The sequence below is a fragment of the Rhinoderma darwinii genome, chromosome 2 (assembly GCF_050947455.1).
Source record: "Rhinoderma darwinii isolate aRhiDar2 chromosome 2, aRhiDar2.hap1, whole genome shotgun sequence".
Classification (NCBI taxonomy): Eukaryota; Metazoa; Chordata; class Amphibia; order Anura; family Rhinodermatidae; genus Rhinoderma; species Rhinoderma darwinii.
The window spans coordinates 181,742,063-181,759,552 of NC_134688.1; the positions used below are offsets into that span (position 1 = coordinate 181,742,063).

The 17,490-nt window shown below is 40.4% G+C and overlaps 1 protein-coding gene across 2 annotated transcripts in view; it reads left to right on the forward strand.

Moving 5' to 3' along the window:
- SLC9A7 (solute carrier family 9 member A7) overlaps positions 1–17,490 on the forward strand; it is a 117,303-nt gene that overhangs the window by 54,548 nt on the left and 45,265 nt on the right. For both annotated transcript variants that reach the window (XM_075852567.1, XM_075852568.1), the window contains exons 3-4: positions 3,021–3,098; positions 6,312–6,388. In XM_075852567.1, the coding sequence (XP_075708682.1) occupies positions 3,021–3,098; positions 6,312–6,388 (155 nt within the window). The remainder of the gene's footprint in view (positions 1–3,020; positions 3,099–6,311; positions 6,389–17,490) is intronic.

Below are 17,490 nucleotides of genomic sequence, written 5' to 3' on the forward strand. Positions count from 1 at the left end.
GGAGTATTCTTTTCAGTCCCCTGTTTGGCAGTTTGGGGGGCTATTTTTAGTGGGTGCAATCACACATTAGTATAGCTCTATTACAAATTCACATTTATGCACATAGGTCTCAGTTTGAGTCTGCTTAAGTAATTGAAGCGGACCTGTCACTTCTCCTGACGTTTCTATTTTTAGTAAATACTTGTATTCCCCATGAAATAACAATTCTAGAGAATTATTTCTTAGAACTCTAAGGCCCCACACGAACGTGCTTTTGCGGCCACAATTCCCCCGAAAATCCACGGGAGAATTGCGGCCCCATTCATTCTTATGGGGCCATGCACACAACCGTAGTTTTTACGAGATATCCCTGTGGCTCCGTATGGTGCCTATAAATAGCACTGTATTATAAAGATATTCTCTAGCAAAGCTTCTAGGGGAGACTATATGCAGAGGCGTAGCTAGGTTCTCCAGCACCCGGGGTAAAGATTCAGTTTGGCGCCCCCCCCCCCCAACCTCTTTCCCGAACTCTCTACAGTACTGATTAGAGGCAGAATAAACCTTTACATTAAAGAGGCTCTGTCACCACATTATAAGTGGCCTATCTCCTACATAATCTGATCGGCGCTGGAATGTAGATAACAGCAGTGGTTTTTATTTTGAAAAACTATCATTTTTGAGCAAGTTATGAGCAATTTTAGATTTAGTTTCTTAATGCCCAACTGGGCGTGTTTTTACTTTTGACCAAGTGGCTGTTGTAAAGAAGTGTATGAGGCTGACCAATCAGTGACCAATCAGTGTCCTGCACTTCTCATTGTTCCAGCCCAGCATGATCCACAGCCCAGTGAGATTGTGCAGTGAAAGAAGCTGGGCTGGAACAATGAGAAGTGTAGGACACTCATTAGTCACTGATTGGTCAGCCTCATACACTTCTTTACAACACCCACTTGGTCAAAAGTAAAAACACGCCCAGTTGGGCATTAAGAAACTAAATCTAAAATTGCTCATAACTTGCTCAAAAATGATAGTTTTTCAAAATAAAAACCACTGCTGTTATCTACATTCCAGCGCCGATCAGATTATGTAGGAGATAGGCCACTTATAATGTGGTGACAGAGCCTCTTTAAGTGACTCACCGGTGACGTCTCAGATTCTAGTTCTTTTTCTCCATCCGGTCCAGACCTCTATGATGACTTCTCCCGGCCACAGCCCATTTCTGCAGTTTGCCGCTCAGATGTCTTCAGCTTCTCACTTTTCAAACATTTCTACAACTATAAACAAAAATAAAGTTCTCATTATACCTCACACTATGCCCCTAAATATAATCGCGCCATACACTGCACCGCTAATTATAATAGCACCATACACTGTGTCACACACACACACACACACACACACACACACACACACACACACACACACACACACTGCCCCCTGTAGATGGTGCCTGCCATAGAGCCCCCTGTAGATGGTGCCCCCCATATATCTCCCCCTATAGTGCTCCACAGATAGCCCACCCCTGTAAATAGCCCCCCTGTATATATAGCCCACCCTTGTATATAGTGCTCCACATATAGCCCACCACTGAATATAGTGCTCCACAGATAGCCCACCCCTGTATATAGCCCCCCTGTAGATATAACCCACCGCTGTATATAGTGCTCCACATATAGCCCGCCCATAGATAGATCCTCCCCGTAGATAAGGCCCCCTGTAGATAAAGCCAACCCCCCCCCCCCCACCGTAGATAATGCCACACACATTTTTATTAGGATAAAAAAAAGAACATACAAACTCACCTTAATCCCGTTCCAGCGCCGTTCGGCGGCAATGGAGACCTGCTCTCTTCTGCGCAGGTCTCCTGGGGTTGAACGATGCAAGCAGCGCGATGACGGAATCCGGGACTGTCCGGCTGAATCTGGGAAGGTTGGGAGGTATGAGATAGATAATAGATAGATAATAGATAGATAATAGATAGATATTGGATGGATAGATATGAGATCAGACAGACCGATAGATAGTTAGATATGTTTAATGGAGAAATGTGTTTTTTTATTACTATAGGAGAGGGAAAAGTTACAGCAGTCACGTGAGGGGGGGGGGGGGGTGCGAGAGGATGGGTCGCGAGGGGGGCGGGAGCTGCAAAAAGAATGTGCCTGGAGACACAAGAGTTTCTAAAATCATAAAATAATGTAGTTTTTTTTATGATTTTAGAAACGCTAGTGTTCCCAGGCACTAAATTGTTTACACTGTACTCACCACTGTCCTGTGTTTTCTTGTCCTCTGCAGTGCTCTGCTCCGGTGTGTCTGCTCCCTCTCTCCAGGCAGACTGCTGCGTCATGGACGGTGCGCTGCTGGCGTCCCCCTCTAAATTGTGCCCAGGGCACATGCCCCGCCTGCCCCCCTAGCTACGCCCCTGCTCTATGGGTGGCATATCACGGCTTGTACAGAGCTGCACTACAGCCATGTGCATGAGGCCTTAAATTCCTCATTACTCTGTATAATGCAGACTGTGCCACCAGTTGGGATTTGCATATTTCATGATATAATCTGGTCAATAGATTTTTACTTTTTTTTTTTTTTTTTAATGGGAATGTGATCCAACAATATTGTGTTTTAATCATAAATGCATAGGTAAGACTTAGGACTGTTAAAAATAACAAAAGTCAAACATACATACATACATACATACATACAATTCTCAGTATTATTCAGTGTTTTTGTTATTGACAGACTTCATGTTTCATAGTTTTTATCACACTTTACGTAAGTGTTAGTCCCCATATCATTATATAAAATGTGAAACGTTCATGGTAGTTGATTTGAGGACAGCAGCAACCCACAGAAGAGCGTTTGCAGTAAGATCATATGCTTTACTTCTGTCACAACTCCCTTCTGTGGCCAAGCATAATGCGCTTGGGTCGATTTTAAGAGAGATGATGTTCTTATCTTTGTTTATGTAGTTCCCCAGAGAGCATGCACAGTAACCCCGACTCCAGTACCACAATAATCTGAATGCATTCTCTCTTCTTTTCCTACAGGTAACCTTTGACCCAGAAGTCTTCTTTAACATTTTATTGCCACCTATTATTTTCCATGCTGGATACAGTTTAAAAAAGGTAAGTCGCTATTACCCAATAAAGAGAAATTGTTAGTATGGAATTATTTTCTTTCAGAGAACACTTTTTATTTGTGGCGCAGATTAATATCTTTTTTTATATACAATGTAGTTGTCAGAGTTTTTTGTTTTTTTGTTAAATGTTGCGCAGTTAGTGTCTTTTTGTGTTTACAAAATGTATTTTATACTAAGCCCTTATGCACACGGCTGCAGTAGAAAAAATAGACCCCTAATGACGATAGAAACAATAGATCTCTCCCTCTCTCTTCCCCTCTCCCCCTCACCCCCTCTCCCCGCCTCCGAAGTGCATGTGAGGAGGAGGGTATTTTTTTGCTCCCTGTAGAAGCGGAATCCCCGGCCACAGCTTCGGCAACGCTGTGGCCGGGGCTTGGGAATTCCGCTCCAGCAGAAGTTGCTGACTTCACTGTCTCCATATATGGACACAGTGACATCAGGGACTTGTGAAGCAGAATCCCCGGCGATGTGGCCGGGGATTCCGCTCCAGGAGAAGTCCCTGCCTTCACTGTCCATATATGGACACCGTGACGTCATGGACTTCTGAAGCGGAATCCCCACTGATTCGGATCCAGAAGAAGTCCCTCACTTCACTGTCCATATATGGACAGTGAAGTGAGGGACTTCTCCTGGAGCCGTCCCCTACCGGAAAGTAGGGGGGGTGCCATATATGGGGGGGGGTGACTATGTACAAGGGGTCTGTGTAGCACTACCTACAGGGGTGCTGTGTGGCATAACCTACAGGGGGGGGGTCTGTGTGGCATTGCTTACAGGGGGGTCTGTGTGGCATTGCTTACAGGGGGGTCTGTGTGGCATTGCTTACAGGGGGGTCTGTGTGGCATTGCTTACAGGGGGGTCTGTGTGGCACTGCTTACAGGGGGGTCTGTGTGGCACTGCTTACAGGGGGCTCTGTGTGGCACTACCTACAAGGGGCTCTGTGTGGCACTACCTACAAGGGGCTCTGTGTGGCACTACCTACAGAGGGTAGTGTGTGGCAAAAAATTCACAAATGAAATTCATCCGATTTTAAAACGGACAGGGAAAAAAACGTGTCAAATCGGCCGTTAAAAACGGCAACACAGCCTGGAACAGATGCAAAACGGCCAGGAAAGACTGACCCTGTCGTGTGAATAGGGCCTAAGATTTAAAAAAGATTTATCAAACGGTTCAAGGGAAAAGTGGAGCATTGGTCCATGACAACCATTTCAAACCAAGGCGCCTGATCCCTTTTTAACATGTCCCATTAAAATTGTTGTTTTTTTGTTGTTTTTTTAATTAGATCACGGATTAAATATATATTTGGCAGGATGGATGTAATTTTTGTCTTGAACTCTTTACTCATATAAAATCGCTTTAATGTTGTAGGTAAAGTGACCACTAGATGACACTGTCACCACGTATTAATGTGGAAAGCCACTCGTACATTTCAATGGCGTTTTTTTTTTTTTTTCACTTTAAAGTATCTCTTTTCATATTTGTAATATTTGTACTAGCCAATGCTTGAAATATTTTCATTTATATACATACTATTTATTTACCATTTAAATGTGAGCAGAATGTGCCTAATATGGATGAGGGTAATGATCCAAACCTGCCAACCTCAAAAAATGGATGTTTAGGCAATAGTTAGTAAAGTGAAGTTTCTGGCGGCATCAGATGCATGGGCATTGCGCACATAAAGCAAAGGACCGTACACCTCACTTTACTGCACATGCGCAGTCTATTGTCCTCGTATTCATGTGCCCAGTGAGCTCCTAGTCTCATCTCGGTAAGTTGTTATTTAGTTTACTAACTGTTCCCAAAACGTCAAATTTTGAGCTGGGCAGGTTTAGATCACTAAAACCCAGCTGCATAACAGCATGCTGGTGGTTTAGCGGCTCCAAACCTAGTGACCTGTTCCATAAATGATACAAAAAGTGAATTGGGAAACTATGACAACATTAGGGAACCACAGGGGTGCTATTAGAGCACAACCATTTTTTCATTTTTTTTATCTTTTTTTGATGGGCTTGACATACACAAAGGAAATTCTATTTTTAAATATGTGGATGACGCAACAGGGGGGGGGGTAAAAATTGGAAGAGAATCTTTTATAATGCATTGCATAGAAGTGAATTTGTAAACATCCAAATTTTGGGTATTGTCTATTGCTAATATTACCAAACGGCTATGTGTGAATGGGCCTTAAAGGGGAACCTGTCACATGGTATATGCTATCTGTAGGCAGGAGGAGCTGAGCAGATTGATATATAAGTTTGTGGAAAGCGTTTTAGGATAACCTGTATTTTATTGATATAAGTCCATGCTATTTCTGCTCTTAGGAGTCCAGTGGGCGGTCCTACTCACCAATTGACAGTTATTTCTGTTTGCACACTTATACGAGAAATGTTGTCAGTCAGTGAGTAGGACCGCCCACTGGACTCTTAACCAGAATTAGCAGGTGTTTACTGTATTTAAATAAATGACAGGTTATCCTAAAATCTTTTCCCACAAAGTTAGATATCTATCTACTCCGCTCCTCCTGCTCTATAACACGCCACCTGCAGATTGGACAGCACAGGTTATCTTTAAAGGAGACCTACTGGGAGAAAAAGCAAAAGGGCCATTTAGAGTATAGAAAAAAGGAAAAATTATTTCGGATCTGCTACGCTGAAGCTGCACTACTGCCAGGTTCTGATAACATTTCGCGTCCAGACTTTCAGGTTTAGTGTTCTGATGGAAACTTTTTGTGGCTCAAAATCACTGTGTCATTAGATCTCCCCACATACGCGCACACATTTCATTCAGGTTGGATATTGTTGTATTCGGTTGTTTGAATCCACACAAGGTCTCCTGGACACAGTATTTGGAGCAGCTTTATAGGCTTTGGGTCTGGAATTTAAAAAATATATATCTCGGCACTAAAGCAGAGTGTAAAAATAAATGTAATATACCTTCAATACACCTTTTTCTTTTTTTCGTTTTTTTTCTTCTGATAGGTCCTCAATACGTAAAATTTTGGAGTTACTCCTTAGAAATACTCCCTTGTAGTTTCCTATGAATACCCATTTACAATGAACACGTCATATTGCTGTAAAGTCAGATTTACAAAATCGCTTTCTATTTGATCTATATATACCAGTCTTTCCATGTTTCCCCTTTAATAAATTGAACAGCAGCAAACTGCTCCTGAAGTCCAACTTGTTTATTCCTTTTACAGAGACACTTCTTCAGAAATATTGGCTCAATCCTCACCTATGCTTTCTTTGGTACTGCAGTCTCGTGCTTCATCATTGGGTGAGTCAGAACAGTGTGAGGATATGCATGATATACAGTCATTGCCTGCGTGGGCTGCGTAATCTAAAGTAATCTCTCTGCCCGTGACTAGAGATTGTATGTCTTCTTGTATGCCAGCAGTGATTCTATATTTATCTTTCTCTGCTCTGCAGTTTTTGGGTTCCTGAAAGAATGGTGCCACAAAGGTTCATTTGCTACACATTTTATTTCTTTTTAAGACAGGTGCTTGAAGAATAGGAAACACAATGAATGGGAATTTTACAGCGCTTGTGTCTCATACTGAACGACTTTTGGAGAAACAAACATTAACCCTTTAAAACTTGGTTTGTTCTGGACATTGATTGTCAGAGAAAAATTTTACCATTTGGAATTCTACATTCTAAAGTTGACCCCTTTTTTTTTTTTTTTGTCCATATTGTCAACCAAAATATTTAGGGCTTTTATATTGTTCCAAATTGGAGCTGATATATATATATATATATATATATATATATATATATATATATATATATATATATATATATATAGTTTTTTTTATTAGGTCTTTCTAGAAAACAATGGACAGAAACAGGGAATAAATATATGTACCTAAATACAGCATTGTTATAGCTTTGATCACACAGACCCCATTTTAGTTTTAGATATATCTTTCTTTCTTACCGTTGCACATGGGTGATCATCATCCAGACATTTTTTGGTGAATGTGCAAGAGCAAATAGGACAAGGGTAGAACAGGCACAATTGGTGGCCAGGAATCCTTTTCATAAGTTTGGGGTAGCGTACATTCTACATGATAAACGCATTAAATCATGAGCACCAAGCTTATACAATTGCCTGACGAAGGAGCAGGTCCTTTTCCAAAATTCGTTGTCTGTTACACAACAAAGGAACATTGAAGATTGTTGTTTTTTTTCCCCTATTTTGAACCGTATATATACGTGCGGGCACAGTAGTGGTTAACTGAAACCCAGTGACGTGATCATTGCAGGAGACCTACAGAAAGCCTTGAATGGACACCAGGGCTGTCCTGTGAAAATGCCTGTTAGGGCATACCTCAAGTATTCCCTAACCGCTGCCTTTGCAGTAAGCCTAACCCTAATATATTGACTTAGAGAGCTATATGAGTACAGGGTGGGCCATTTATATAGATACACCTAAATAAAATGGGAATGGTTGGTGATATTAACTTCCTGTTTGTGGCACATTAGTATATGGGAGGGGGGAAACTTTTCAAGCTGGGTGTTGACCATGGCGGCCATTTTGAAGTCGGACATTTTGTATCCAACTTTAGTTTTTGCAATGGGAAGAGGGTCATGTGACACATCAAACTTATCGAGAATTTCACAAGAAAAACAATGGTGTGCTTGGTTTTAACGTTACTTTATTCTTTCATATACCCTACATTTCAAATACCCTACATAAAACCAGGGGCAAAAACAGACGTTTTACCTGGCCTTTATTCACAAAGTTGTCTGCGTCTTTACAGATACAAATAAATGTTATACATATTAGCCAAGGAATATGTGTATTTGTTAACTTGGAATAATATGAATATTAAGGAATATATTTAATCTAGAAGATTTATTTAATGGAAAATATAGATTGGAGTTAATTTTTGTTACTTTTATATCGGAGTATAAAATGTTACAAGGTAAAAATACAATTAAACATCAAGACACAGACCGTTCTGTAGTTTAATAAATAATTGAGAACATTAGTGTTAATGAGCAGTATTTCATTTATTGCTAAGAGCTAATGGATGAGATATTTTGGGCATGTCTAGATAAAGATGGGATGTGAAGTGCAGTTTATAAAGTGCATGTGTACTGGGGTATTCGATTTGGATAAATGATGTCTAACAAGAAGAACACAATGGCATATCAGGGAGTTATCATTGTACTGTTATCTTTTTTTTTTTTTTTCCAGTGAGATGCAAATGTGGAAAATAACATGTTTACAGGCTGACGGACTTGCAAAAAGAGGAAAATAACCATAAATAATTATGTTACTACATTTTTTTTAAAGTCATTAGTTGTGGCTGGAGATTCAACCACCCAACCCTCTCCTCCTTACTGCCTCTAAATATTACTTAATATTGTGCATCATGTCCTAGATGGGGTGGGGGATCAGCCTGGTCTGTGCTCTGCCTGGGTACGCCTGTGTCCATATATAGACAGTGATGTCAGGATCTTCCCCCAGGGCCGGAGACCCAGGCAAAGCATCATCTAGCACTCTGCCTGGGGATTCTGGCCCTGACATCACTGTGCATATATGAACAGTGACGTCAGGATCTTCCCCAGGGCCATTGTTCTTGTGTTCCCTGCGAAGAGATCGGGACTGTTCGTGTGACGTATTTCATTGCTTGCACATACAGTAGGAAACCTTGCAGACTTCCTCCGTTGGAGGTATCCATCAAGGCAATAAACACGATGTGAAGGGGGCCTAAGAAAATACTCGGCTTAGTCCATTTTTAACCCAGTCCAATCTTTGCACACATGTCTTTTTAATTCAGCGAGTGATTCCAGTTCTATGACCACATAGTAAACCGTTATAATAGGGAAATGCTGTGGGCTTTCATTAAGGAATCTTCTCCTTCTAAACCGACAGAGACTATGACCAAGAGCAGAAGAAAAATGTATTAGATTATTATTCTTTTCACTACGATAAGCTTCAGAGCATCTCAGGTGTCATTGGTTATAGAAAAATTGAGATAGTTTCCAGGGTTTCTACATGTACATGTTTTGTATCTGTTAAATACTATTCTTTTTAATTTTTTTATATTGGTATCTGCAGACTTTACCTATATTACTGTTTAGCACATTATTTATTATCCTTTGTTCATATAGCATCAACATATTCTGCACTGTTTAGGGGATATAAGGTACATACCAGTGATACATTGTAGCCAATGATGCACAAGGCTTGGCATACAAACCTACAATAGTAGCTGGTGATGCAGAGAAAAGCCATGAACTGTTTTTGTCAGAGGCCTAGGCCAGTTCTGTATTGCCTCAACATTGTTAACCTGTGTCTTGATTAACATTCTTCCAATGATTTACCCTAGGTATCTGGCTCTAAAGAGGCTCTGTCACCACATTATAAGTGCCCTATCTTCTACATAATGTGATCGGCGCTGTAATGTAAATTACAGCAGTGTTTTTTATTTAGAAAAACTATCAGTTTTGACGGAGTTCTGACCTATTTTAGCTTTATGCTAATGACTTTCTTAATAGACAACTGGGCGTGTTTTACTTTTGACCAAGTGGGCGTTGTGGAAAGAAGTGTATGACGCTGACCAATCAGTGACCAATCAGCGTCATACACTTCTCTCCATTCATTAACACAGCACATAGTGATCTAGCTAGATCACTATGTGCAGCCACATACACACACATTAATGTTACTCAAGTGTCTTGACAGTGAATAGACATCGCTTCCAGCCAGGACGTGATGTCTATTCAGAATCCTGACGCTTCGGTAACGTTTGTGTGAGATTTACAGCACAACAACCGGAATCTCGTTTTAAATGACAGTTTACAGCGTAATCTTGTGAGATTACGATTGCCTTGCCGTAAATCTTGCACAAACGTTACCGAAGTGTCAGGATTCTGAATAGACATCACGTCCTGGCTGGTAGTGATGTCTATTCACTGTCAGGACACTTGACTAACGTTAATGTGTGAGTAAGTGGCTGCACATAGTGATCTAGCTAGATCACTACGTGCTGTGTAAATGAAATTAGAGAAGTGTATGACGCTGATTGGTCAGCGTCATACACTTCTCCCCAACGCCCACTTGGTCAAAAAGTAAAAGGTGCCCAGTTGTCCATTAAGAAAGTCATTAGCATAAAGCTAATATAGGTCATAACTCCTTCAAAAATTATAGTTTTTCTAAATAAAAAGCACTGCTGTAATCTACATTACAGCACCGATCACATTATGTACAAGATAGGGCATTTATAATGTGGTGACAGAGCCTCTTTAACTCCAATGCTCATTTCTCAGGGTTTATTGTTAGACCTGTATAACTTAAGGAATCCAGTACGGCCTGAACTTTACAGAGGTGACATTACCAATCTGAGCTAAATATGATCACATCGTTCAGGCAGGCAGCTGCATAGTCACAATCTGGCCACAAGATCAGGTCCATCAACCTCTGAAAAGTAGCAGGAGCTCCATGCGACCCACTTGACATCGCTACCTACTGGAACAACCCATCTGGGGTTGAAAAGGCAGTCTTTTAAAAAAAAATAATTTACCTCCCTTTTAACGGAATCTTCCAGCAAACCTTTCAAGCGTTGTCAGTAACCCCAATCAAGAGTTGTTATATATCTTGCGTTACCTAACCTCTTAATTTGTTCAACCACCCTGGACATGGGGTAAGCTTTAAATTTTGAAACCTCATTGAATTTTCTTAAGTCATTACAAAACCTCCAAGTTTCATTGGGGCGATGACATTAGGACAATTGGGCTTGCCCTCTCACTTTTAGACTCTTCGATTAAGCTCAGGTTAATCATACGTTTAACCTCAGATGACATTGCCTTGACATTGACTTTGGTTCTTGGCTCGGTTTAATACGGTGTGCATGCCCTGATAGATCAGAAAACTTTAAGATTGTTTTCTTGCAGGAATTCTTCGGCTTCTTGCTGTTGTGATGCTGAAAGGGTCTCGCCTATTTTTACCGGAGAGATTAATTTCCGCAAATTACCTTTCACACTATTTGAGGCCACCAAGGATTCCCTGCCTTTCCAGGGCTTGATTAAGTACACCAACCAGGCAGAAGGAAGCCTCTCATGTAAACTTAATCATTTACCTTACCAACCCTCTTGACAACCTCATAGGGGCCTTGGCACTTGGCCAAGTACTTACTTTTTACAGTGGTTACTAAGAAGAGGACTCCATTCCCAATACTGAAATTCCTGCCTCTTGCAGACTGATTGTAAATTCTGCTTTGAGCCTCTTGGGTACCAGAAGCGGTTAAACGATTTTACTGTCAACTTTAGTAACTATACAAGCGATCATTATCATGGCAAAATGGGCAAATTGTTTGTCAGAATCTGGTTCCTTCGGCACACCATTTATGACCTTCCCGAGCATTTATGAGAACAGGGTTTGTCAATTGCGGTGTCCCAAAATTAGCTCTGGACAACTCCTAGATCAGGTATGTTTTGATCAGGAGGAGGATAATTTTCCTTTTTCTTTTTTTTTTTTTAATCAGATAATTTTTTTTATTGAAGTTTCAAAATTATATAGTACAAAACATACTAAACAAACCCTATCCCAAACCCTCCCCCCAGGCACCGTCACAAAATTCCAAATTAGATAGTATATGAAATAGAAATTGTACCAAATATCGAATACATTATTCACAAAATACAAGGTACATAGGACAGATCATTTTCCAAATGTCAAGTAGCTTAATCATGTACAAGCATGCATAATACAAAACCGATATAATATATGGCATATATTTAATCCGTATAGAAAGATGTGGTTATGACTAAACCATACCTAAAGAACCCAAAATTGCAATATAATATAGCACGGTGCCATTTCTGATAAAGATTATTGAAAAAAGAAAAATGATCCAGAAATATGACTAGGCACTCTTGGGTTAGATAAAAATTCTGCATAATATTTTATTTTTAAATCCAGATAATACCGGCAATATTAATATATACAACAAAAGTTTAAAAAATCTCCTGGCCAGGAAAAGAAAACATACAATAGCACCTCTATGCATTTATCATATCCCCCAATGGGTATACAACATACTTTATATGTATTTTACAAGATTTTTGAAAAGACAAAATTCAAAAGAAAACCGCTGGGTTGTGTTCACACTTGCGGTTTTCAACCATATATGTTGTTTTACCCAAAGAGTGGCCAGAGTTCCTATTTGGGATGGTTGATAATGATGTTTTGGAGCTATATGAGCTATAAAAGTGCCCTGCTCCAAAGTTCAAGTTTGCGAGGGCTACATAAAGGTCTGTTAATAGACTTCCTACCATTTAAAGATCTCTATAAAAATCAAGGATCTGTTCATGAGGGGGGGAAAAAACACGCTGTAAAGTCTATCCCCTGAATACAGAGGGCTATTTTCCTATGTTGAGATTTATATTATATATAAAAAGATTCTCTCCAAAACATCATTATTAATGTTCTTCAGAGATGGGACCCATATCCCCATATCTCTTTCCCATTTTTTAGAAGCCATCAGGGGGTATTTATCAAAAAATTTACTGATCAACAACTGATAAATATGTGAAATAACCCCCGATGTAACACTCCCGGTATGTAAAACAGACAACACCCCATCTGCGTGTATTGCCAAATCCACCGCCTTCTTCTGGGCATCAAAAGCATGTCTTATCTGTAAGTATTGATAGAGGGAATTTCGAGGTAATTCAAACTCCTCTTGGATCTGTTGATAAGTTTTAAATACATCCTCCTGGAGCAACTGTGAGACATAAAGGATGCCTCTTGCTTTCCAACCCTCAAATCCTTCAAGAGAGAAGAATTCCGGAAGTGCCTTATTCCCCCATAAAGGTGTAAAAATTGTGCAAACCCCCATATCTCTAATAGCTCGGACTTTATCCCATACTTTACGCATTAGTGTATATGTGGGCGTATTCCTGCCCGCCAACAGAGTGACCTGCCTCCAATACTGAGAATAAAACAGATGGTCCAAACTGTGCCTGTAGAATCGATCCATTGGATCCCTTTGATATAATTTCCCCCCACCCCTTAAAGTGCTGACATTGAGAGGCAAGAAAATATATCCAAGGGTTGGGTAGGGCCAGACCGCCGTCATGCTTTGCGCGCTGTAGAATTTCTAATCTAATTCTTGAGCGACCCTTCCGCCATATTAGGTCCCTAAAAAGTGCATTAATACAATAAAAGTTGTGTAATGAGATCCATACAGGGGAGTTATGTGAAATATACAATAATTGTGGCATTAGGATCATCTTAATAAGATTGACCCTACCCACAACTGTCAGATGTAATTTACACCAAGCCATTATTTTCATTTTAAATTTGACCAGAAGGGGTTGCAAATTGAGAGCAACATATTCAGAAGGGGAGGTCGAGATCTTGATCCCTAAATATTTAAGATGTTTAACGCATCCTACAGGTACCCCATGCACCCCTGGTATAGAGCACATTGAATCCACAGGGAGCAGATGGGATTTATCCCAATTTATTTTAAACCCAGACAATGCCCCAAATTTCTCAATTAGGGATATTGTTTCTGCCAGAGAGCTACCCACATCCCCCAAGTATAGAAGCATATCATCTGCATAAAGCGCTACCTTTTCTTGCACCGAGCCATGCAAGAAGCCCTTAATATCAGACAGATGTATGCGCGCTGACAAGGGCTCTACTGCCGCGGCAAACAGGAGGGGCGATAATGGGCATCCCTGTCTAGTCCCTCTTTCAAGAGCAAACCGGGGCAATCCTCCATTTGCCTGTATTCTGGCTGTAGGGCAAGAATACAGGACCTTAATCCATGCTATAAAAGATGGTCCAAAACCCATAGCCTCCAAGGTGCACCAAAGATATTGCCATTCCACACGGTCAAACGCTTTGGCAGCGTCCAGTGAAAAAAATGACTCTTTCGCCTACATTGTCTGCCCTCAGCTGAAGATTTAAAAATAAACGTCTCAAATTCATGGCTGTCGACCTAGCAGGCATAAAGCCGGTCTGATCCGGGTGTATAATGGTAGAAATAACGCCATTTAACCGCAGAGCTAATGCCTTTGCCAGAATCTTAACGTCAGATGTTAATAATGAAATCGGTCGATAAGAATCAGCTAATTGAGGATCTTTCCCGGGTTTTGGCAAGACCACAATAATGGCTTCTTGCATAGAAGCTGGCAAAGAACCACAATCCAATGAATAATGAAATACTTCTAATAATTTGGGCAAGAGCACCTCAGAGTATTTTTTATACATTTCAATTGGTAGCCCGTCCGCCCCAGGTGCCTTATCATTAGCCATCTGTTTGACAGCTTCTTCCAATTCCTCCAACGTGAGTGGAGAATCCAGAAGTGCCTTGGCACTTCATGCCAGCTTAGGGAGCTCTGCTTTATTTAAGAATGTATAAATATCAGATGTAGATGGATGCACCTTGGAGGTATATAGGTCTGAATAAAAGTCTCTCAAAACTTTTACAACTTCCAAGTTCTCTGTAACTAAATGGCCCTCCGCCGTTTTTAAAGCAGTGATATGTGTTACCCCCTGTTGTGCCTTTGCTACCACTGCTAGCATATGACCAGCCTTTTCTCCTTCAAAGGTATTCTGTGCAAAAAAACTGTCGTTTTCTGCTCGCTACAGCTAACAGATGTAAATTAAGTGCCTCTTGTGCTCTTCGCAAACTCATTTGCTGCACCACAGTAGGATTTAAAATAAATGCCGCTTCTGCCTTACTTATTTCTTCATGTAGTCTCGGATCCTCCACCCTAGTAGCTGTTTTGTGCCTGCTAATTGCCTGCATAAACAGGCCTCTCAAATACGCCTTCATTGCATCCCATACATACGGAACAGAAGAAGAGCCACAATTAATTTGAAAATAGTCCTCTAGCCTTTCTGCAATGAAACCTTGCCCATCAACCAAAGTCAGCAAGAAAGGGTTCAGCTTCCAGATTCTCGGGCGTTGGGGACTCTGGTTATTAATATCAACCTTGACCCTAATGGGAGAATGATCTGATAACGTTCTAGGTAGATACTCCACCTGATTAACTAAGGGCATCATACCCTCATTCCCCAAGGCCAGATCTATACAGGATAAAGAAGAATACGTGGATGAACAGCAGGAAAACTCCCGTTCACGAGGGTGTTGTAATCTACATATGTCCAACAATCCTATTTCTTGTACCAATGTACCAAATGGAGTCCCAACCTTCCCTTCACTCCTATCCCCCTCTCTACATTTGTCCCAGTTGGAATCAAGAATATTATTGAAATCCCCGAGTAGGAGCAAAGGTATCCCTTGTTTATCCGCCACAAAAGACATGGCCTTTAATAAGACTCTATTACAAAAAGCAGGAGGTATGTATATAGATATTTATTATAAACATTTTTGAATATATGGTACAAAGTACACAAATATATCGACCTTCTGTGTCCACCTCCATATCCAGACAATTAAATGGAATCTGTTTATGTACTAAAAAACTTACTCCCCTAGAATATACTGAGTATGTAGAGTGACCACTAAATCCCACCCACCTCCTCTTTAGCTGTTCTAGTCTGTCAGTTATCATATGTGTCTCTTGCAGACAGACAATCGCTGGCTGGTGCTCACTAATAAGTTGAAAGATGGCCTGACGCTTTGTGGCATCAGCCATTCCCCTAATATTCCAACTAATAAATCTGACTGAATTCGCCATATTTAGAATAAAACACAATATCTAGCCGTACATGTGTCATCTGTAAACAGCGGTGTACAATCCAACTAGGTGCCGACTTTATTCCCAAAATCCCCCCAAAAGAAAACCCCACATATAAACATAGTAAACCTCTCTCACCGAGGGAGTGGGCGTTGAGATTCCTACTGATGAAATAATAATTTTCCTTTTCAGCGAAGACCTGCAATGTAGACTTAAAGCCTATGTAAACCTTTTGAAAGGCTATTTAAAAAAAAAAATAATAAGTCCGTCTGATTAGTGCAACTCTATAAATTTAGTTTTTATCCAAAATTTGTTTTTGTTTTTGAGATACACCCGGTTTGTATTCTCTTTACACAGCAGCTGTATCTTTCGCTAAATCCTGCGGACCTGACGGGTTCAATGACAGCGGGTCCTGCGTGTCTCTGACACTCAGGAACCACCTGTAATCTATCACAATAGTCTATGAACTGATGCTTTCTGGTCGTAGAGAATTCAGAGCAGCTGTATCTCAAAAAGTAAAACAAATTTTTAATAAAAACTATTTAGAAAGTTGCACTAATCACGCTGACTGACCATTTATTAAAAAATAAATAATTGCCTTTCAAAGGTGTACATAGCCTTCAACAAGAAGCCTCAGTTTTATTGATAGACCCAACTTTCTTGGATTCCTCATCTTACCCGTCTTAACAAGCCAAATGAGAAATACACCCCTTCTAGTACTTTCCAAGCCACAGGCCTAATAGGAAGAATTGCTAAGCTCCCTGCCTCGCCACTTGGCTCCTTCTCTGTGACTTAAATGGCCAGATGATGACATGGGAATGCTGGGAGGTGAGTATTCTTTACTGGGGTGTATGCCTGAGCTTGTTTTTCTTACTCAAGGGACACAGTGTGGGCTTCTTTATTATACAGGGGCACAGTGTGGGCTTTTCTAATTTTAAGTGGCCAGTATCTATTAAGGGGGAATAGTGGACAAAACAAATAGTTTTGTTTTTTATTATTCAGGGGCATATAGTGGACATTTTTATTCAGTTGCAATGTGGGCCATTTGATTATTCAGGGGCACAATATGTACTACTACTTCTTTTTTTTTTTTTTAATTAGTTGGTACAGTGTGTGGAATTATTATATTCAAGTGCAGTGTGTTGCGGCACTTTTTTCAGGGGCCACAGGGTGTGGTGGTATTTTATTCAGGTGGCACAATGTGGGGATACGTTGTGGAAGTGAAACTGTAGACCTCTGGTTGACAAACTCTGCAGAGACAAGTCCTAGCGGTAAGGAAAAGAATCAAAAGGAGAACTACTCCAATCAAAGAAGATTAATTCTGCCTCTGACTGTGTCTGATCAGTACTATAGTGAATCTTAATTTTTCGTGGTGTTGTATATCCCCCACCTGGATATTGATAAATTCACTTCTCCGTAATATTGTAATAATAAAGAAAATAGATCCGGAGTACTAAAATATAACTTTTACTGGTATGAATAAAATAAGTGTGAACAAACATGTAATAAACATGAGGATCCTATTTGCCAATGCTGCATACAAATACTTAGTAATTTTCCATCATATCAAATTGTTGTCAGAAATTCTGTTGACAGCAGATAATCAGTCCGCCTTTATAAGGTTTCCCAATTTTAGATAGTAATAAATCTTCGGATCACATATGGAGGAAAAGAATAATGGGGCACTTGCCCTCCTACCCCGTATTATCC